The sequence below is a fragment of the Zosterops lateralis genome, assembly GCF_965231275.1.
Source record: "Zosterops lateralis genome assembly, chromosome: 2".
Classification (NCBI taxonomy): Eukaryota; Metazoa; Chordata; class Aves; order Passeriformes; family Zosteropidae; genus Zosterops; species Zosterops lateralis.
In genome coordinates, this window is record NC_139763.1 from 88,867,718 (window position 1) to 88,891,649 (window position 23,932).

Consider the following 23,932-nt stretch of genomic DNA (forward strand, 5'->3'; position numbering starts at 1 on the left):
GTGAGCTGAGAGAGGTAATGGGGACCCGCTTGGTATCAGCTTCCAAAGTGCTTGAAACAAGCAGAATACCAGGATAGGACTGTTTGCCTCTCTAGGCTGCAAGTCTCCGAGGGGAATACGATATCTTAGTTCACTAGTCTGAAGAAAATTTGGTATCTGCTCAGTTGTTCAGAGCTTCTATCAACCGAATTTTTTCCCTGTTTCTATAGCGCTTGCATAATTTAACACTCTACTATCACAACAGATTTCTTATATGGCTGAAATCAGTTACTTACTCCCAGTTCTTTTTAGCTTTCACCTTACTGGTAGCTACGTATTTCTATATTTACCAAACAGCTCTAAATACAAAGAAGTAAAAAAAAAAAGTCCTTGCATACTGACAAAAATGTCCCTACTGACCTTTCTTGCCTTGCAGTGTGTCACTTCCCTTCACCTTAACATCAGAACCCATTTTACAAATATTTCTTGTGTAAATTACTTAACGAAAGTAACAAAACGGTCTTTTGTCATCCACAATTGAGATCTTACAGTGAACTATCAACTATATTACTATTTGTAAACTATCTGGACAGATTTGTTCATTACACTATCCAGTTTATTTATCTGTCTTAATCTTATCTGTATCTGAACTCTTCCACCTTCATAATTACAGCATCTAACAGCTCCCAAGCTTTATGTAATGAAGTACATTTTACTTCTCTTATCTCTATGAATGCTATCTAAGTTTTAAAATTTACCTGGGCAAGGAATTTATTGCCTTTTTTGATTATAAAATGGTTATGATAATTTTGAAGACAATGTAATTAAAATTAAAGCAAGTAATAAAATCATGTCTGAAGTATTCACTTTTAAAATGATGCTTGAGAAGACAAAAAAAGCCTGTGGTCAGTATGCTGGGATTATATGACTGGCATTAATGTGGTTTCATATACCAGTGTCTTTTAAACAGGTACTCTCATCTTCTCTTGATTAAGCGAAATTTTACCACATAATTTGGCAAAACATTACATTGATATTTCCACAACACATGGATTGTCCCACACATGCTACCTAGAAATACTTTGAATGTGTATGTATGGATGATTTTTACCAGACCTTGTAAACTAATCAGGACACATCCTGAAAAGTAGATGGATCACAACTTCATTTCAAGAGTGCATGGGATGTTTCCGGAAAGGAAACCTGAGAAACACCTCTCTTTCTCAATGAGGAGCACGGCTCTTTGAATTAGTACATGTTTCAATGGTGTTGTGATGCTGAGAAAGCTGCCTTGCAAGATCTAGTGCGGTGGTGATATTTCTTCTCTGAAGGCATTATATACCATAGTAACATTATATATTATCTAATAGACATTATTGTTGGATTCTGGATACTGTTGGAAAAGTATGCTCCTGAGTAGCATTCTGCTGTAGTGGACATTGGGTTTTGAGTTTGTTAAGTAATTCAGTAGGAAAGTTGAGCTGTTATGGAGAGAAATATTTATTCCAAAATTTGTGTATCTCTTCAGAAAGAATGTAGATTTATTCCACGTAGATGCCGTCTCTGTGACTGTGGTCTGAGATATCCAGGTATAAGGCATATTTTATCTGAAATTATATGATCCACACTTCAGAAAAAATCTGTTTGGCTGTGGTTATTAGCTGTTGCAAAGTAAGTCAGACACAGTAGTTATGTAAGTTTTAAAGCAGAGTTTCTTGCATCTGTCAGGGTAAGGACAGAGCATATTTGCATCTGGTAGCAATAAGGCAGTGAAGCATATCTTACATTTTCCACATCACCAATCGGATCTGGAAATTTCTTTCAGATTATGTATCACAGGACAGTGGCACCTTCTGTCTGAAAGTGACAGTCTGTATATGTATTTAAACCTTGAAAAAGCTCTGCCTTGGAGGGAATTGCATGATGGCACTGTAGACATACTGATGGGGTTTTGAATATACAACCTGTAGAGCTTTGGGCATGTTGAGAGCTGAATGTGTGAAGTATTCATGTATACATGAAAATGGTGATGTTGTTTTTTCCTACTAGCATGTAGGTTTCTTTGAAGACACTTTTATCACCTACAGAAAGCAAAGACAAAAAGTTTCTCTGTAATTTTTTTTCTAATTACAGAAGCAGGAAGAGGGGCTTGGGGGAGGGAGGGCAGGGAGGGAGAAGACGTCACAAGTAATCCTTATCAACTCATTCCCTTCTTATCTTCAAGGCACATATGACAGCTCTGCTCCCTTGACTGCACAAATTAGTAAGAAAACCTCTGGCTTTTTTCTCTGTGACACTTTCTCTTCTCTATACAGTGCATTAGCTTCTTCCAAATCTAACACCAAACAGCACATTGAAAAAAATAATCGTGTTTGACATGCCTTCCAGCTGTTTTGCATAAAAATGTTTAACAGCAATTATCTTTTAGATACCTCTTAGAATTAATTAGACATATGATTCAAAGAAATATGAACTATTAAGTGTGTTGATGTGCATTTGACAGATGATTTGCATGTATTTCTTACGGTAATTTTAAATGGTTAGTATTTCAAATGGTTTGGAATTAAAAACACATTTCAGTAAATTGTTTTCCTAATATCTGTCCTGAAGTGAAATTGAATTGGCACTTTGATCTTATACATCATGTGAATAGTAAATTCTACTGCAACAGTTTGGTAGAGTGAAGCTTTGATTCATGGATTGAGATTCCATCTTCAACCTTCCAAAATATATATGTCTCACAGACTGCACAAAAGATTTCTCTTTCAAAAAGAGCATTGGAAAAACATGGTGAGGCAATGTTAATGTCACTGGCCATCTTAAAAACTCTTGTGAAAAGGGTATCACTTACAAAGAGACTGCACTTAGGTTTAAAAAAAACCAGCTTCTTTAACTCAAGCTCTTCTACTTCAAATGGTCCCTGGTGATACCACCACTGAGCACTGTGACTTGTGGATTAAAACAACATGAAAGAAAATCTCCTTTATATGAAAGACTGTCTGCTAAAGGTTAGTAACAATTTTGGTAACCATCAAAAGCACAACTTTGGTCTGAAAACATCAGAACACCGTAGCACTTGTTCCTTCACTAAAGAAGTTCAGAAAACTGGAAGCAGGACAGCCTGAGAGCCATAATATTCTATTGTAGATTGGAGGACTGATGACAGGATAAATTCAATTTAAACAGCCCACAGTTGGAGCTGTCAGTCAGAGATCTAGCAGAGTGTTCTAACTGCCCCGCAGGAGGTGACAGAGAGGGATCCCTTTTGGGGCAAAAGTGCTCTCAGACACTCTCAGTCACATATGTAGATGGCAACTTTTCACCCTTTTAACGACCAAAAACTTGCTCTCTCATCTAGCATCAGTCCATCAGTACACAAACTCAAAGACTCACAAAATGCCTTGGTTGGAAGGGACCTGTTAAAAATCACCCAGTTCAACCATCCCACCATGGTCAGGTTGTTTAATTTCTGTCCAGGCCTTGAACACTTCTAGTGAGGGGCCATCCACCACCTCCCTGGGGAACCTGTCTTTCCAGATTTCTGGGACATCTTTATTCAGGAAAAAAAGACCAGAGAAGGCATTAATACTTCTAACCACAACCACCAGTTAATAGACTTCAGGTTCAGAGGAGGCTGGAAGAAGGGGAGAGACCAAAGTTTGTAACCACAGGTTAGCTCAATGTGTGGCAATTCAGTCACCTGGATGAATTTGTTGAAGACAAGGGGGGAAAAATGAAGAATGGCCTGACCTGTTGTGAGCCTTTCAAACTGTCCATCAGTCCATCCATAAGGAAGGCTATACTCAAATCTGGCATCCAAGTGGATAGAATGGATACAAGATAACGTGAACTGGGAGGTAGACAGGAAGGGCATCCTTGATGACAGGAAAGACAGGATATCCTTGATGACAGGGGTTGGTTTCAGGTACTAGGAAAGGAAAGTCCAAGAATGAAGGGTAGGTGGGTAGAGAAGATTAGACAGGAGAAGAAGTGAAAATAAGAATGGCGAAAACACTAAAGTTGAAACTAAAACCACCTTATTTTTCCCTGTCCTACATGAATGTACATGAGGTTCCCTGGTCATAACTCTATCCTACATCAATGTCTTGTATTGTTTTCTGTGTTACTTTAATATCTCATTAGTTGCTTTATTGGGCATAACCTCTAAGAATAAATAGCATAATTAGAATATCACTTCAGGCTATCGTTAAAGATTTTGCAGTTCTTTTGTAGTTACTGTACGAGTGAGAACTTGATTTTTTTTTCTCTGCAACAGGGTAAAGACTGATTAAAAAAAAAAAAAAAAAAGATTTTTGCAGTTATATATCTTTTTATGCATTCAGACATTCACTGTGAAACCATTCCAAAACACCCATGAGGCATAGTTTTCCATTCAGAAAAGCAAGTCCTAGCCTCTGAGGCATTTATTTAAGGAGAGCAAAAAATAATAAAAGCATAATCCCTGAATAAGCAGCCACACAGCCTTCTACTGAGGAGGCATGCTAAGGCAAATGAAGTATCTGAGTCCAGCAGACTGCCAGAGGGCTCCTCTTAGAATTGAGTATATACCAACCCTGTTCTTGCTCCTTCGCAGGGCACCACCTTCCAAAATACATCCTAGAAAATAATTTTCCATAGCTCTTTAAAGTGTTTGCTATCTGCTTTGTTTTTTACAATTGCTTACAGGCTGATTTAAAGGGATGTTTCCTGTAAAACCCTGTTCTTAATCTGAAAAATGACTATACTAAAAATACCCTTTAATATGCAACATAATCAAAAGTGGTGAATTTCATAATATAAAAGCTATTTCCTGTGCTTTACTATAATAGCCCTACAGATATAATTCAGATGAAAGACTAATTGGTGTGGAGATGTGGAGTTGTACCTACTTATGGAAAACTCAGCCTAATTGCTATGTTTGGTGACTGAAAAATAGAACAAAGCCTTATAACCTAAATGATGGGTGCCGATGTGTGCCAATGTGTGAGGTGAAATTGGCCTTGAATTTCAGAGGTTATGGGTATATCAAGCAGGATTGTTTATATTTCACACATAGATAACATTCTTCTGGTCCAGAATCACTTAAATCATGTTACAATGCAATAGGCACTTCACCACAACTCAGATTTATGTCTCAAAATGCTGCAACAAGAAACTATATGAAAACATAGCACGTACAGCCTAATTTGAAACTATATGAACTTCATGGTCATTCAAAATATTATAGAAAGTATCAGCAAGACATTGTTTTTAAGTATTTTTTTGTTAGAAGTACATCCATAATATCTACCATTAGTTACACCTGTGGACTAGACAGTGGAGTATCGTCAGTCACAAAAGTTCTCTTTGGTTCAGCCCCTAAATCTGCTGTCACCATTTGTGGTTTACATTCAACTTAGATACTAAAACTCTTCATATACTTTGCAATATCACAAAGTAATGCTTGTGAAATCAAAGGCTGACATATTAAAAAAATATCAAAATTACCTCATCTCTCCTGAGCAAAACCTTCACATTCTTTCTTCTGTATTTCCAGCACAATTTCATTGCATGTCTCCTCTTCTTACCCTTTTCAGCCTCCTCAGTATCTCCAGTTATTGCACTATGTTTCAGAAATTAAAGTTTAAACTCAGGATTCTGGAGACTTCAAGTTTCATTTTTATCTTTGATTCTGTTGTCATATGTGGTTTTGAGTCATCAGGTAACTTGCCAGTGCATCTGTAAAATGACGTTTGCATTTGCCCAGCAACGTGGCATATTTTGAATTGAACTAAATAATTTCCTGTATGACTATGAGGTATTATTAAGTATCGAACACTTTGGTTCAACAAACAGCCATATTATCTGGAAAAGATTTTCTCCCAGAATGATGAAATGGAAACAAATGTAATTTTAGTAGATTTCTATATAGTTGGATGAATAGGCTTTGCTTTCATTCACTTCTGCAAGGCAGGATCAGTTTTCCCTGTAACACTCCTGCAGCTTTTTGTTCAAACCCTTTTAAAAAGTTTGCAATGAAAATCTACATGACTTTTTTCCTCTAAGTTTTAACACTAATTGTAAAAATTATCTGGCTTTGTAAGTATGAAACCAGCCACTCCTTGCCCTCTCCATAATGCACTTTAAAAGAAGTTTATTCCTGTATCTTCAGAGTTATTTTTGCATGTTTGTTAGCCCTTTTGCAGATTTCTTCTTTCTAAACTAAAAAAAGTGTGTTGCTTCCAATTTTTATAGTTCTGCAACACAACTTTATTAGAGCTACATACAAGAGTACAATGCCTTCATTTATACAACAAACAAAAACTTTTGGTTGCATATCCCAGCATGGTATTCATTTTTATTACAGCTTTCTTCACAAATTTATATATGCGTGTCTTTATTCATATCTGTAGGCATTTGTCCATATTTTATCAGACTGTACCACCAACTTGCCAAAATGATTTTGAATTCTGAATCTGTCTTCCAAAATTTTGGTCAGCCTAAGGCTGGTGCTATGTGTAAATTTTGTAGTGTCCAGTCACCAGAAAAATAAATTTTCCCCCCAAATACAGGATGCAATATTCCAGATACCACCTTAAAAAGTGTGGAGGAAAATAATCACTTTCCTTAATCTACTGGCTGTGGTCCTAGTAAACCAGAGTGCTGTACACTGTATACTTATTCTCTAGACATTTACTGAACTACCTTATGTACTTACCTACCCATCTACTGTGGTAGTTAATTCTGATTTCTTTGTCATGCCCTTGGAATTTACTTGTGTTGAATACTGCTGATATAATCCATTTTACCACCAGACAATAAAAAGGTGGTACTGGGATGGACTCATTGATAAAGTTCCCAGCTACTGCTATGGTGAATATGGTTAGAGGCTCTGACTGCTTTTGGGGTTTTGACGGCTGAGTTTCAGAGCCAACTTCCATAGCACAGCTGACTGACCTTAAAACAAATTGCTGGGAGAAGCCTCAGTAGGGCTAAGCCCCCTCTCCTTTCAGGGGCTGCTTCTAAACTGGGTGCTTACCCTTGCTCTCTCTCTAAGCTGTGCTGCAGCTTTGCCTGGGTCTTTCCATCTGCCTAGCTGACCTGGATAGTGGTTCTGGCATACAGACTGGAATTACTGCTTTGATCTTGGACATGTCTTATCACTATGGACACATCTGATAGGACTGGACTGCTGGCTGCCCCATCACAGAGCTTCTCTGCTATCCTTGCCCATAGGAGGTGGGACTGCATGCTTGACAGTCCTGTGCTTGCCCGTCTTGTGGTGATGCTGACTTTTTGGATCTCCTTTCCTTATGGAACAGCTCCTCCTGCTGCTCCTTGACATGGTCATTGTAATTTATGCTTCAACCATAATTCTCCCTGTGAGCTTAGAGGATGTTGAGCAGCTTTTGAAATAGTTGACTACTAGGCTTCTATAGCAGCCTTTCTATAAACTGTGTATGGGGATATATATGTACTTTGTTAGTTGACTCCATGAGGATGGGATGTTCAGGTTCAGCTAGAACTCATCTGAATCTCTGTTGTTGATTTTGACTCAGGGGTAGGCATTCTGGAAGATGGCCTGAGAGACTTTTGCTTCCATCTGCACCATGGACTCAGACTGGGTGCCTGACAATCAGCATAGAGAGAGTAAGGCTGCAAAATCCAATGAAGCACCTTCTTCTCAGGTGTTGGATTCCAGAATGTGATATGGTGACAGTGACAGGCATGAGATCACTACATAGAACCTTAAACTGACCCTTTTCAGGTCAACATGTGTCACTTCCTGCTGTTCCACCAAAGTGCAAAGCACAATATGATCCCAGGAACTGGACAGTCATTTTTTGCAGGGTGAAGGAATTACTTACTCATTAGCAGCTTCCTTTAACCCTTCCTGGACAAAAAGATTGGTCCAGTACTTTCTGGATAATTCATGAGCATAACTCTAAATACAGCAGCAGAATCAAATCCAGCAGCTGAAATGGCAGCAGTGTCACTCAGATTGTCAGCCCATTGCCAGATGGCATAGGCTTGGCCTGGCTTTTGAGGTCTGCAGTGAGTAGAGGCATATGAGCCACCCTGAGTCTCTGAGCCATGAAAACAAAGGTCATTCCCTTGTGTGGGTTACCAGGATAATATAAAGTTGCATGAAACAATTGCAGGTTCTGTAGTTTGTTGCAAACAGGATAAATTGCAATTTACTAATAACCAGTCAAATCTAAATTTTGACTTATTTCTGTAAGCAGTTTGCTGACTGCAAACTGTGTCCCATTGTACTGAATTGGACTGAATTATTAAAAAATATGGATATTGATCTAATACCAATATCCAACTATGACGGACAAAGACTCTCTAACAGTTTAAAGTCAAAAAATGTATGTTTATTACGACATCGGGCAGCGTGCGGGATCGCTCCCAAATACACACACACAATTCACAGATAATCACAGGGTCTTTTTATGTACAGGAGTATTGAGTACCCAAAACACAAATGCATATTCATAACTCTGGTACATCCCATTCCCCACTTTGTATGGTAATTAGCCAAAAAGCCATTAAGCATGGGTAGTTCGTTCTCTGAAATGAGTTGGTGGTCCTTTTTATGGGGTGGGGTCCCAAAATGATGAAGTAAGATGGGTCTTCTTTTCTTTGACTTTTTAGCCATTTAGTGTTGCGTGACAACTGAATCCTGTTTTTCCAGGACTATTTGATTTATGATTGTATTGTATTCTTGGAGTCTATTGATTAGTCAGAATACACAAACATAAGTTGACAGGCCTCATGATTCATCAGTTCCTTAAATTCAGCTTCTGTTAACAAAGGAAAGTTTATCTATCTTACCTCAGCAATATCTAGTTTAACTAAAGTCCTTAATTCTTCAAAATTAATGTCTCAGTACAACATCAGGAGGGTACTGTAGTGTGTTAATAACTAGTGACAGACGTTGTTTCATTGTTACATAATTTCATTAAATGTCTAACCTATCCTGTTAAAACATCTCCAGCAGAGATGGTCTTTACAATACTTGTTTAGAGCAGTCTCTATTTTGCTATAGATATCGCTATTCTACTTAATTGGATTCTGTCATGTACGGGCCATATTGCTACAAGTGAGTGAATCCATTATCCTGATGATGTGTGGATGCTATGTTTCTGTTTCCTTGAAGTCAACCTAGGGAGTGAGGCTGAGCACATATTCCTTGGGTGGGTATCCCTGCCTGTGATGGGGAGTTTGGAACTAGATGATCTGTAAGATGCCTTCCAATCCAAACCATTTGTGTTGGTTTAGCATGGATAGTTAAAACCAATTAGTGATTGACTTTTAAGACTGATGGCCAGATTGGCCAATTAAATACAGATAATACACCTCTGGGCACACAGGCTTAAAATCAGCCCGGGAAGCCTGGGGATTTCCTCTTCTGTCCAGCGGGCTGCCAGGTAACACTATGGGCAGCAGTGGCCCCACTCCAGGGCGGCACCAGGTGACACCGCGGGTGGCATGGCCGGGCCCAGAAGGGTCTCCAGGAGCTGCTGTGCACAGGAGAGCGGCCCGGGCCAGCTGAGCCCCTTTTCCCTCTGTCTGCTGGCGGGGAGAGGGAAGGCTGCAGCTCAGCAGCGCTGGCCAGGGGCCATGGCGGAGAGGGCCAGGCTATGGCTGGGTCCAGTGGAAGCTGACAGCGAGAAAGGAGAGCCTGCAGCCTCTGATAGCTGCTCCACGCTGGGCCACCCCGGATGAGACCGAGGGGTGGAAGCAGGAGACATTTACCAACCAGGCTTCTCCGAGATCTCTCGGCCTGAGTTGTCTTCACCCATCCCAGCGCCTTTTGAAAATCCTTGAGGCTGCTCCCTGGCAGAGATGAGCTGACCATCTGCCTGGGTGAGAATGTTTTAACTCTTTCCTGACACAGATTGAAACTTTCTAAAATTCTATGCCTTCTCAGAGAAAGAGAAAAGGCCAAACTGGAGATATGTAAAAAGACAATATGAAGATATCAAAGTCAGTAAAGGAAGAGTGACCCCTTAAGTGAAAGAGATGACAAGTTGCATCGATCCTAAGCTGAAAATCTCCTATGAGTTGTGGTAACAGATTGTAACATGAATATGGTAGAGTATTCCTTCAAATCACGGACAATATGAATTAGGGGGATGATTATTTAGATTTGTAGGTTTTTGAGCAACAGTATCTTTGATTTATGAAGTGAATATTGAATTAGAAACTGTGATCTGGTGATCCCATGAGATGTTTGAACAGAGAGAAATAAGAAGGCCTCTGGACCCGTGAAGAAGTGAGAAGATATCTGTTCCCTAAGATGAAGAATCTGTTGCCTTTGGAGTTGTCCATCTTTAAAAGGTGACACCCCCAGTATGTGTGTGAGTCCACAGCCCACATGTAGTCATGGGAAAGGCTGTGTGATATGGGAGGTCTACACCTGCAGAAGCTCCTGGGCAGGCTGCTTTTGTGAGAGTTGAAAGCCACAAGCAGACTGTTTCTCTTGTGGAAAATTACCAAAAAAAACCAGGAGAGACTTCTCTCTCTCTAAAGACTGAATGACAGACTATTTTATAGGTGGTACTGACCTAGAGTTCTGAGTTTTGCCTCTTTGCATTGTTTGTGGGAAAGTTAACATTTTGTGGTGGGAGAAGGGAAGTTTCATTTGGTTTTGGTTTTTTGGTTTTTTTTCTCTTTTTGGTGTGTGTTCATAAAACGATATTTGTAACCTTTAAATTAGGCCTGTTTTGCCTTTTTCTCTTAATCCTATCTCACACCAGAAAAGACACTCAAACCACTACACTAAATTTGGCAAACAGAAACAGAAGTGAACATAAAACCACTGCACCATTCTATGATTGTACCATCCTGCAATCTATAGAAACACACACAAGCACATACAGTCAGACTACTCAAGCACACAGTTGGCCATGCAGATCACATGGACAGGAAGTACTTGAAAATTTTATTTTGAGAATGCTTTGAAAATTTAGCTAATGTCACTATGAAGCCATCAGAATTAGCAAGACACTGAAAATCCAGAGCATGAAGACAAACCTCTACAATTTTTTCAGCAGTGTTTCAAGTCTTGTGACATTCAACTCAGTACTTTACAAAATTTCACCAAACCTAATGACAAATGACAAACCTCCTTTGAGGTTTCTTGCTTCACAGCAAAAGACAAAATGTCACATAGCACCAGGGAAACACTTATTCTTCCTGCCAGAAAAGGTAAAAGTGGCTGTGGTAATACACAGAAAGCAGTAGAGCAGCAAACTAAAATGCATTCCTTTGCAGCAAACACTGTCAGAAGACACATAGAAAATACTGCTGAAGGTTTGAAGAGACAAGTATCAGCAAAAAATTACATAGTGGAAGAGGATTCCTGAGTGGATGGATGAAAGAACAAAAGTTTCTAAAATGCCTCAGATTAAGGTATTTGACAAATTCTGTTTCAATAGTGAAATAAATTGAGATCTACCTTCTGTAAGCCACTGAAGGGAAGATTTATCACAGAAGATGTATTGTCAACAATAAATTATTTCTTTAATAAAAATGTTTTCTAGAAGAGCTGTGTAAGTGTAAAGACCGGTGCAACAGCTGCTTTGACTGGCATAAGAGAAGGATTGTGCGGTAAGGTTTTGTAGTCAGAACTACACCTTGAATTCTTTCACTGCAATGTCCACAGATGAATTATTACAGCAAAGAAACTGGAGCCAGACCTGCAAAAGCTGCTACAGGATATCGATTTAGTTCATTTCATAAAAGCAGGACCTTGAAACACTAGAACCTTTATAATACTGTGCAAAGACGGGTGAGAGACCATGAAAATTCTTTATATCTCTGGTGGGTTGACCTTGATTGGCTGTTATATGCCCACTAAGCTTATTAGCAAATATTTGAATACATCTCATAAAGACAAGGACTGGCCCCAGTACTAGAAGAGCCACAGAGATTACTCTCATAAACTAAGAAGACAGGACAGTGCAGGACAGAGAGAGATTAAGAAGTTAGGTATTAAAAAAAAAAAAAAATTAGGCTTGTAAAGCAGGACATCAGACACTGGAGTGGAAACCTGCAGTTCTAAAAACCCAGCTGAGCTGTTCCATAACCATTCCAATTCAAATACCTTCACCAAACTGAAACCTATGTAATTGAATCTGGACCCAATTTGCATGCTTACACAAATCAGCTGAGACATCAACACCAAAACAACATGTAAAATAGTAGAAATATTAAATGACATTAGGGTACTTCTGCCCCTGAGATAAATAGGTGATCATTGGCCACAACAGCACATAAGGATTGGCATTGCCTGACAGCTCCAAAGCTTTCAGGGGCCCAGTAGAAGCTGAATAACTGCAAACAGATTGCAATGGCCACATCTTTTGCTCTTGTTTGTCTATCAATTGCTATAATTGAATCCCTGGCAGGAATTCTAGGAACTGGAATTATCTTGGCTACCTGTTCATGGAGCTGCATTGGGAGCAAAACATTGCCCCCATATGATATGATCATGATCTCACTGAGTTCATCTAGATTCATTTTGCATTCCTGGACTACACTGGATTTCTTCATGAGTATATTTTATGAACCCTCCTATTATAAAGAAAACGTGTATGTAGTTTCCAAGGTAATTTTTACATTTCTGAACTACTCCAGCCTCTGGTTTGGTGGCTGGCTAAGTGTCTTCTATTGTATCAAGGTTGCCAGTTTTACACAGTCTTTCTTCGTCTGGCTGAAGCAAAGGATTGCCAGGTTGGTGCCCTGGATGCTGCTCACATCATGGCTCTGCTCCATCATAGCTGCAATTCCCTTCGCCTGGGAAGACTACGGGGTAGAGGAAAACTTCACTGCTCTTTCTTCCAAGACAAACTCTTCAGCAATGAGAACCACAAGGAAAGAAAATTTGGGTGTAGTAATTCTCTCTAATGCTGGTATAGTTATGCCTTTAATGCTGTCTGTTGTTTCAAGTATCCTGCTGATTCGGTCTCTGTGGATACACACCAGACGGATGCAAAATAATGCAAGTGGCTTCAGGGATCCCAGCTTAGAGGCCCATATCAGTGCCATCAAGTCAGTCGGTTCCTTCCTCATCCTTTACGTTATATATTTTATTTGTGTGCTTGTCATCTTATTCAATGCTTTTCCACCTTTAAGCAATGGAGAACTGATCTGTGTAGTTTTAATGGCTGCCTGTCCTGCAGGACACACCTTGGTCTTAATTTGGAGCAATCCAAAATTTCAAGAGCTGCCAGCTAGGATTTGGCACCACATTAACTCTCATGTCAGAACTGCATCCATGTAAAAGAAAATGGCTTAGCCTAGTTTAGATACAAATGAATTAAACTGAAATCATCTGAACTATAAATAATAGATGCTGGAATGAGGAGATTAGTGACGTGATCTGCACCCATGAAAAAGGTGGGAATTTGCTTTACTTGGTTTTGGATCTTCTTATGAATAACTGTGTAACTTGTCTTCTATCTGTGGTACTTTCCTTGGAAATCACCACAGATTCTCTAACACAGCAGAAAAACTGGGCCAAGGCTGACTAGAATGTAATCTCTCGGCATGCTTTAAGTTACAATTCATAATACATTTAGAACAGACCAGGTTAAGCACAGGTATGGTCACATTCTGTGAATATAAGGCTGGAATGATGGTTCTCATTACTAAAAGCTCCTAATGAGGATGCCAAGGAATTGTTCTCTAGTAGTTTCAAAATATCTCATTGATCATTTTTGACTCTGGTTAAACTGTATAAAAATATTTGTGGATTCTAAGGATGTCTACAAGATGCCAGTATGGTTCAGGAAAGAATGACATGGCATTTGGAGTTTCCTCCTCTTGCTGAAAGAGTGATCTGTGTCACTGGATTATTGTTACATCAGAAGTGGAGCTTTGTGACCCTTTTCAGCTGCACTGGGATCTTAAATACCTTCATAGGCATTGACACAGAAACATTCATGACTTCAGCCTTGTGTTCACTAAGCCCATCCTGATTCAATGTATCTGGTGTGGATGTTGTCAACCTGTATGAAGCAATGTACCTGTAATTGATCTGAGTCTGTGCATGAATTGTATTCTTTTAAACTTTAAAAAATATCAAGTCAAAGGGTAACTTGTGTTCCAGTCTTTCTTCACCTCATAACAGAAAGTGAGGTACAGGTGACAGCAGTGTCTTCCATGAACACTGTTCATGCCATTGAACAGACATGCAGAAAATGCAGCACACAGCAGTGACACCCTGACATGCCACTGCCAGCACCCTGCATTGTCACCGTGCTGGTTCCCAGCTCAGCACCATCAGACACCCTCAGTGTTGGGAGGGTTGGTCCATCATCTGCCCTTCCCTGCTCTCCCCTCACCGGCCCTCAGGAGCAAACCTCAGAGCTCTCTCACCACACCAACAAGCCAAACTCGTGGGCTGTGCTCAGCCCACAATCCCTGTGTGTTCTCCTGCTCCTGGCTGAGCTCCCAGGCACACGGCTGCTCAGCAGGGACACCCTGAACAGCTGCTCTCACATCATTCGGTTGATGTCCCATTATTACACTTTCCTCATCCACATCAGATTCCAAAGCTGTCCCTTTGCTCTTTTCCTGCCTCTTGAAATGCATCTTCCCTCCAAAGCTCTCTTTCCATAGAATTAAATCAAGGAGTTACCAGTTTGTTAGGATGTGTGTGGAAATCAAAGAGAGAAAGCCGACAAAAATCTTGGAAGGTACATCATTGGACCTGTCTTGTTGAAGACATTCCTGTCTGCAACTGACCAGTTAATTAACTCTTGTCATATGGATAAAATTATCTATGATACTTATTTCATACAGAGTATACTAAATCCCTATGATCTTCTGGATGATTATAATGCTTAAATCTCTCCACACACACAAAAGAAGAAGATGATAATCCTCTTTGCAGGAGAAATTTCAAAACATCTGATACAGAAAAGAGCTACCCCAGCATTAGAAGAGGCCTTTGCAACTATGGCTCATAAACCCTGAAGAGAACACAATGCAAGAACGGGAGCCATTAAGGCCTCAGATAGAAAAAGCAAATCTAGGCATGTAAAGCAGGATATCACCAACACCGGAGTGGAAACCCACATTTGTAAACGCCACAGTTCACCTGCTCCATAACCCTTCCAGTGCATATCCTTTCACCAAACTGAAACCTATGTAATTGAATCTTGACCCAATTTGCATGCTTAGACACATCTGCTGAGACATCAACACCAAAACAACATGTAAAATAGTAGAAATATTAAATGACATTAGGGTACTTCTGTCCCTCAGATAAATAGGTGAGCATTGCCCATAACAGCACACAGGAGCCTGCAGTGCCAGGCAAATCTGAAGCTTTCTGGTGCCCAGGTGAAGTTGAGTAATACCTCTGAGCTCTTGAGTTACAATGCTGCCATCTTTTGCTCTTGTTTGTCTATCAATTGCTGTAATTGAATCCCTGGCAGGAATTCTAGGAACTGGAATTATCTTGGCTACCTGTTCACTGAGCTGCATTAGGAGCAAAACATGGTCCTCATATGATATGATCATGATCTCACTGAGTTCATCTAGATTAATTTTGCACTCCTGGACTACACTGGGATTCCTAATGGCTATATTTTATGAACCATTCTTTGATACAGAAAAATTGCTGACAACGGCCAAGATAATTTTTGCATTTCTGAACTACTCCAGCCCCTGGTTTGGTGGCTGGCTAAGTGTCTTCTATTGTATCAAGGTTGCCAGTTTTACACAGTCTTTCTTCATCTGGCTGAAGCAAAGAATTGCCAGGTTGGTGCCCTGGATGCTGCTCACATCATGGCTCTGCTCCATCATAGCTGCAATTCCCTTTGCCTGAGATGACTACGGGGTAGAGGAAAACTTCACAGCTCCTTCACCAATGACAAACTCTTCAGCAATGAGAAGCACAAGGAAAGACAATTTGGGTGTATTAATTCTCTCTAATGCTGGTATAGGTATGCCTTTAATACTGTCTGTTGTTTCAAATATCCTGCTGATTCGGTCTCTGTGGATACACACCAGACGGATGCAAAATAATGCAAGTGGCTTCAGGGATCCCAGCTTAGAGGCCCATATCAGTGCCATCAAGTCAGTCTGTTACTTCCTCATCCTTTACATTATATATTTTATTTGTGTGCTCGTCATTGTACTGAAAGTTTTTCCATCTTTAAGCAGTGGAGAACTGATCTGTATAGTCTTAATGGCTGCCTGTCCTACAGGACACACCTTGGTCTTAATTTGGAGCAATCCAAAATTTCGAGAGATGCCAGCTAGGATTTGGCACCACATTAACTGTCATGTCAGAACTGCATCCATGTAAAAGAAAATGGCTGAGTCTGGGCTCTGTGTTTGAGATCCAAATGAACTCAGGTGATGTCATCAGATCTATGAAATATAAGGATTCTGGAAAGCCCATATTAAGCCCTTGATCTGTAGTCATGAGTAAGCCAGAAATTTGCTTTACTTAGTTTTTAGTCTTGTTATGAAAACTTGCATAAATTGTCTACTATCTGTGGTACTTTCTTTGGAAATCACCACAGATTCTCTAACACAGCAGAAAGACTGTGCTGACTGGCCAAGGCTGACTAGAATGTAATGTCTCAACATGCTTTAAGTTACAATTCATAATACATTTAGAACCGACCAGGTTAAGCAAAGGCATGGTCACATTCTGTGAATATAAGGCTGGAATGATGGTTCTCATTACTAAAAGCTCCTAATGAGGATGCCAAGGAATTCTTCTCTAATAGTTTCAAAATATCTCATTGATCATTTTTGACTCTGGTTAAACTGTATAAAAACATTTGTGGATTCTAAGGATGTCTACAAGATTCCAGTATGGTTCAGGAAAGAATGACATGGCCTTTGGAGTTTCCTCCTCTTGCTGAAAGAGTGATCTGTGTCACTGCATTATTGTTATATCAGAATTGGAGCTTTGTGACCCTTTTCAGCTGCACTGGGATCTTAAATACCTTTACAGGCATTGACACAGAAACATTTGTGACTTCAGCCTTGTGTTCACTAAGCCCATCCTGATTCAATGTATCTGGTGTGGATGTTGTCAATCTGTATGAAGCAATGTACCTGTAATTGATCTGAGTCTGTGCATGAATTGTATTCTTTTAATCTTAAAAAAATACCAAGTCAAAGGATAATTTGTGTTGGAGTGTTCCTTCCACTCATGACAGAAAGTGTGGCACAGGTGACAGCAGTGTCTTCCATGAACACTGTTCATGCCATTGAACAGACATGCAGAAAATGCAGCACACGGCAGTGACACCCTGACATGCCACTGCCAGCACCCTGCATTGTCACCGTGCTGGTTCCCAGCTCAGCACCATCAGACACCCTCAGTGTTGGGAGGGTTGGTCCATCCTCTGCCCTTCCCTGCTCTCCCCTCACCGGCCCTCAGGAGCAAACCTCAGAGCTCTCTCACCACACCAACAAGCCAAACTCGTGGGCTGTGCTCAGCCCACAATCCCTGTGTGCTCTCCTGCTCCTGGCTGAGCTCAGAGGCACACGGCTGCTCAGCAGGGACACCCTGAACAGCTGCTCTCACACCATTTGGCTGATGTCCCATTATTCCACATTCCTCCTACATCAGAGATTCCAAAGCGATCCCTGTGCTGTTTCCCTGCCTCTTGAAATGCATCTTCCCTCCAAAGCTCTCTTTCCATAGAATTAAATCAAGGAGTTACCAGTTTGTTATTATGCATTTGGAAATCTAAGAGGGGAAGCTGAGAGAATGTGTTGATTCAGCACAGATGTCAGGGAGCAATTTGTGATTTCCTTTGAAACTGGCATACAAATTAGCCAGTTAGGTACAGGTATACAACACCTCTGGGTTACACAGCCTTAAAAGCTAGAAGGAAGGCTGGGATCACTCTCTTTCTTTCAACCTCCGCAGGAGATAAGGCAATCCCGCTCTCTCCTTTGGAGGCGGCCAGGATGGACTTCCAGCCCGGGCCTGGGCCTTTCACGGGGGGCCCGCCTGGCCCGGTGATTCCTGGGCCGGGGGAGTGGATGATGTGCCCCCGGCCCAGATCAGTTTTTTAGCAGCTGTGAAACCCCCTTCCGCTCCCTCTGTGGGCAGGGAGCTGGCCCGAGGCCTGGCCCCTTTCCCCCAGCTGGGGGAGCAGAGCCTGCAGCCGCTCCGAGCTGGGCCCACCCTGAAGGAGACCGAGGGGTGGGGGCAAGGAGCCTTCCATCAGCCGGGCTGCTCTGAGATCTGCTGGCCTGACTTTCTTCTCCCATTCCCGAGGCTTTTGGAAATCCTGGCTAATGCCAGGTGGAGATCACATGACCACCACGTGCCTGAGCAAACTTCAACTCTTTCCTGCCAGCAAATTACATTCATGTAATTTTTTTATCCCAAAATCCTACCTCCCAGTTGGCAAACAAAATTCGGCGAACATGAAACCACCACATAAATGGTGACTCAGACAAGTGAACCAAACCCACTACACAGAAATATTGGAAGGTACATCATAGGGTCAGTCTTCTTAAAGACATTCCTGTCTGCGACTGACCAGCTAATTACCTATGAAATTATTTATGATACTCATTTCATACACAATCTACTAAATTCCTGTGTTCTTCTGGATTATTATAATGCTTAAATCACTCCACACATACACACAAAAAAAAATGATAATCCTCTTTGCAGCAGAAATTTCAAAACATCTGATAAGGAAAAGAGTTACCCCAGCATTAGAAGAGGCCATGGCAACTATGGCTCATAAACCCTGGAGAGAACACAATGCAAGAAAGGGAGCCATTAAGGCCTGAGATAGAAAAAGCAAATCTAGGCATGTAAAGCAGGATATCACCAACACCGGAGTGGAAACCCACATTTGTAAACACCACAATCCACCTGCTCCATAATCCTTCCAGTGCATATCCTTTCACCAAAATGAAACCTATGTAATTGAATCTGGACCCAATTTGCATGCTCAGACAAATCAGCTGAGACATCAACACCAAAACAACATGTAAAATATTAGAAATATTAAATGACATTAGGGTACTTCTGGCCCTGAGATAAATAGGTGAGAATGTGCCTGTAACAGTTCTTTGAGATTGGCATTGCCTGACAAATCTGAAGCTTTCTGGTGCTCGGGTGAAGTTGAGTAATAACTCTGACCTCTTGGGTTAAAATGTTGCCATCTTTTGCTCTTGTTTGTCTATCAATTGCTATAATTGAATCTCTGGCAGGAATTCTAGGAACTGGAATTATCTTGGCTACCTGTTCATCGAGCTGTATTGGGAGTAAATCATGGTCCTCATATAATATGATCATGATCTCACTGAGTTCATCCAGATTCATTTTGCATTCCTGGACTACACTGGATTTATTAATGAAAATATTTTATGAACCATTCTTTGATACAGAAATCTTGTTGACAGCTGCCAAGATAATTTTTGCAATTCTGAACTACTCCAGTCTCTGGTTTGGCTGGCTAAGTGTCTTCTATTGTATCAAGGTTGCCAGTTTTACACAGTCTTTCTTCATCTGGCTGAAGCAAAGAATTGCCAGGTTGGTGCCCTGGATGCTGCTCACATCATGGCTCTGCTCCATCATTGCTGCAGTTCCCCTTGCCTGGGATAACTACGGGAGCGGAAGACTTCACAGCTCCTTCACCAATGACAAACTCTTCAGCAATGAGAACCATAAGGAAAGACAATTTGGGTGTATTAATTCTCTCTAGTGCTGGTATAGGTATGCCTTTAATACTGTCTGTTGTTTCAAGTATCCTGCTGATTCGGTCTCTGTGGATACACACCAGACGGATGCAAAATAATGCAAGTGGCTTCAGGGATCCCAGCTTAGAGGCCCATATCAGTGCCATCAAGTCAGTCGGTTCCTTCCTCATCCTTTACATTATATATTTTATTTGTGTGCTTCTCATTCTACTCAAAGTTTTTCCAATTGTAAGCAATGGAGACTCAATCTGTATAGTTTTAATGGCTGCCTGTCCTGCAGGACACACCTTGGTCTTAATTTGGAGCAATCCAAAATTTCAAGAGCTGCCAGCTAGGATTTGGCACCACATTAACTCTCATGTCTGAACTGCATCCATGTAAAAGACATTGGTTTAGCCTAGTTTTGATACAAATACATTAAACTGAAATCACCTGAACTATAAATAATAGATGCTGGAATGAGGAGCTTAGCGACGTGATCTGCACCCATGAAAAAGGGAGGAATATGCTATACTGGGTTGTTAGTCTTGTTATGAAAATTTGCATAAATTATCTACTATCTGTGGTACTTTCCTTGGAAATCACCACAGATTCTCTAACACAGCAGAAAAACTGGGCCAAGGCTGACTAGAATGTAATCTCTCGGCATGCTTTAAGTTACAATTCATAATACAAGTGGAACAGACCAGGTTAAGCACAGGCATAGTCACATTCTGTGAAGATAAGGCTTGAATGGTGGTTCTCATTACTAAATCTCCTAATGAGGATGCCAAGGAATTCTCTAATAGTTTCAAAATATCTCATTGATCATTTTTGACTCTGGTTAAACCGTATAAAAATATTTGTTGATTCTAAGGATGTCCATAAGATTCCAGTATGGTTCAGGATAGAATGACGTGGCGTTTGGAGTTTCCTCCTCTTGCTGAAAGAGTGATCTGTGTCACTGCATTATTGTTACATCAGAATTGGAGCTTTGTGACCCTTTTCAGCTGCACTGGGATCTTAAACACCTTTACAGGCATTGACACAGAAACATTTGTGACTTCAGCCTTGTGTTCACTGAGCCCATCCTGATTCAATGTATCTGGTGTGGATGTTGTCAATTTGTATGAGGCAATGTACCTGTAATTGATCTGAGTTTATGTATGAATTCTATTCTTTTAATCTTTAAAAAAATACCAAGTCAAAGGATAATTTGTGTTGGAGTGTTCCTACCGCTCATGAGAGAAAGTGTGGCACAGGTGACAGCAGTGTCTTCCATGAACACTGTTCATGCCATTGAACAGACATGCAGAAAATGCAGCACACGGCAGTGACACCCTGACATGCCACTGCCAGCACCCTGCATTGTCACCATGCTGGTTCCCAGCTCAGCACCATCAGACACCCTCAGTGTTGGGAGGGTTGGTCCATCCTCTGCCCTTCCCTGCTCTCCCCTCACTGGCTCTCAGGAGCAAACCTCAGAGCTCTCTCACCACACCAACAAGCAAAACACGTGGGCTGTGCTCAGCCCACAATCCCTGTGTGCTCTCCTGCTCCTGGCTGAGCTCAGAGGCACACGGCTGCTCAGCAGGGACACCCTGAACAGCTGCTCTCACACCATTCGGTTAATGTCCCATTATTACACTTTCCTCATGAACATCAGATTCCACAGCGGTCCCTGTGCTGTTTTCCTGCCTCTTGAAGTGCATCTTTCATCCAAAGCTCTTTTTCCAATTACCGGTTCATTAACATGCATTTGTGGATCTAAGACGCAAAGCTGACCAAAATGTTGGAAAACATCTCTTATGGTCAGTCTTAAGGAAGTCCTCTCCATCTGTAAATGACCAGCTAATTAACTATTGTCACATGAATAGAAAGATATGTAACAAGCATTATATACACAAGCCACAAAATCCCTGTGATCTTCTGGATGATTGTAATGCTTAACTCTCTCTACACACACACAGAAAAATGATGATAATCATCTTTGCAGCAGAAATTTGAAAATATCTGATGCAGAAAAAAGCTACCCCAGCATTAGAAGAGGCCATGGCAACTATGGCTCGTAAACCCTGGAGAGAACACAATGCAAGAAAGGGAGCCATTAAAGCATCAGATAGAAAAAGCAAATCTAGGCATGTAAAGCAGGATATCACCAACACCGGAGTGGAAACCCACATTTGTAAACACCACAATCCACCTGCTCCATAACCCTTCCAGTGCATATCCTTTCACCAAAATGAAACCTATGTAATTGAATCTGGACCCAATTTGCATGCTCAGACAAATCAGCTGAGACATCAACACCAAAACAACATGTAAAATAGTAGAAATATTAAATGACATTAGGGTACTTCTGGCCCTGAGATAAATAGGTGAGAAGGCGCCTGTAACAGCTCTTTGGGATCGGCAGTGTCTGGCAAAACTGAGGCTTTCAGGAGCCTAGAAGAAGCCAAGTAATACTTTCAAGGCTTGTGCTGCAATGGTCACATCTTCTGCTCTTCTGTTTTTATCAATTGCTATAATTGAATCCCTGACAGGAATTCTAGGAAATGGAATTATCTTGGCTACCTGTTCATCGAGCTGCATTAAGACCAAAACATTGCCCCCATATGATATGATTGTGATCTCGCTGAGTTCATCCAGATTCATTTTGCGCTTCTGGAATATACTGGATTTGCTCATTAATATTTTGAAGAAATGCTCCAATTGTGAGGAAAATATATTAGGAGTTTCCAATAGAGTGTATACATTTTTAAACTGCTCTGGTCTCTGGTTTGGAGCCTGGCTAAGTGTCTTCTATTGTATCAAGGTTGCCAGTTTTACACAGTCTTTCTTCATCTGGCTGAAGCAAAGAATTGCCAGGTTGGTGCCCTGGATGCTGCTCACATCATGGCTCTGCTCCATCATAGCTGCAATTCCCTTCGCCTGGGATGACTACGGGGTACCAGAAAACTTCACAGCTCCTTCATCCAAGACAAACTCTTCAGCAATGAGAACCACAAGGAAAGACAATTTGAGTGTATTAATTCTCTCTAGTGCTGGTATGGGTATGCCTTTAATACTATCTGTTGTTTCAAGTATCCTGCTGATTCGGTCTCTGTGGATACACACCAGACGGATGCAAAATAATGCAAGTGGCTTCAGGGATCCCAGCTTAGAGGCCCATATCAGTGCCATCAAGTCAGTCTGTTACTTCCTCATCCTTTCCGTTATATATTTTATTTGTTTGCTTCTCCTCTTGTACAGTGATTTTTTGCCTTTAAGTGATGAGGAATCTATCTGTGTAGCTGTATTAGCTGCTTGTCCTACAGGACACACCTTGGTCTTAATTTGGAGCAATCCAAAATTTCGAGAGCTGCCAGCTAGGATTTGGCACCACATTAACTGTCATGTCAGAACTGCATCCATGTAAAAGAAAAAGGCTGAGTCTGGGCTCTGTGTTTGTGATCCAAATGAACTAAGGTGAAGTCATCAGAACTTTGAAATATAATAGATTCCGGAAAGCGCATATTAAACCCTTGATCTGTAGTCATGAAGAAGGTGGGAATTTGCTTTACTTAGTTGTTTGTCTTGATATGAAAACTTGCATAAATTGTCTACTATCTGTGGTACTTTCTTTGGAAATCACCACAGATTCTCTAATACAGCAGAAAAACTGGGCCAAGGCTGACTAGAATGTAATCTCTCGGCATGCTTTAAGTTACAATTCATAATACATTTAGAACAGACCAGGTTAAGCACAGGCATAGTCACATTCTGTGAAGATAAGGCTTGAATGGTGGTTCTCATTACTAAATCTCCTAATGAGGATGCCAAGGAGTTCTCTAATAGTTTCAAAATGTCTCATTGATCATTTTTGACTCTGGTTAAACTGTATAAAAATATTTGTTGATTCTAAGGATGTCCATAAGATTCCAGTATGGTTCAGGAAAGAATGGCCTTTGGGATTTCCTCCTCTTGCTGAAAGAGTGATCTGTGTCACTGCATTATTGTTATATCAGAACTGGAGGTTCATGACCCTTTTCAGCTGCACTGGGATCTTAAACACCTTTACAGGCATTGACACAGAAACATTTGTGACTTCAGCCTTGTGTTCACTAAGCCCATCCTGATTCAATGTATCTGGTGTGGATGTTGTCAATCTGTGTGAAGCAATGTACCTGTAATTGATCTGAGTCTGTGTATGAATTGTATTCTTTTAAACTTTAAAAAAATACCAAGTTAAAGGGTAATTTGTGTTGGAGTCTTCCTTCCGCTCATGACAGAAAGTGTG

At 40.8% G+C, this 23,932-nt stretch overlaps 3 protein-coding genes and 1 pseudogene across 4 annotated transcripts; all 4 read left to right on the plus strand.

Moving 5' to 3' along the window:
* Window positions 1–12,322: 12,322 nt before the first annotated feature.
* LOC310923892 (taste receptor type 2 member 40-like) lies at window positions 12,323–13,255 on the plus strand (the record flags this gene model as incomplete). Its single annotated transcript, XM_083884751.1, has 1 exon — window positions 12,323–13,255. The coding sequence occupies one exon, from the start codon at window positions 12,323–12,325 to the stop codon at window positions 13,253–13,255; it is 933 nt and encodes a 310-aa protein (XP_083740877.1).
* A 2,103-nt stretch (window positions 13,256–15,358) lies between these two features.
* Window positions 15,359–16,291, plus strand: LOC310923891 (taste receptor type 2 member 40-like; annotated as a pseudogene). The gene has a single exon. The product of its transcript is annotated as a taste receptor type 2 member 40-like (transcript).
* A 2,977-nt stretch (window positions 16,292–19,268) lies between these two features.
* On the plus strand, window positions 19,269–20,040 carry LOC310906199 (taste receptor type 2 member 40-like; the record flags this gene model as incomplete). Its single annotated transcript, XM_083855260.1, is given in 2 exon segments — window positions 19,269–19,588; window positions 19,590–20,040. Coding segments are annotated over 2 exon segments (771 nt in total).
* Window positions 20,041–22,138: 2,098 nt separating this feature from the next.
* On the plus strand, window positions 22,139–23,071 carry LOC310921956 (taste receptor type 2 member 40-like; the record flags this gene model as incomplete). Its single annotated transcript, XM_083882220.1, has 1 exon — window positions 22,139–23,071. The coding sequence occupies one exon, from the start codon at window positions 22,139–22,141 to the stop codon at window positions 23,069–23,071; it is 933 nt and encodes a 310-aa protein (XP_083738346.1).
* Window positions 23,072–23,932: the final 861 nt, after the last annotated feature.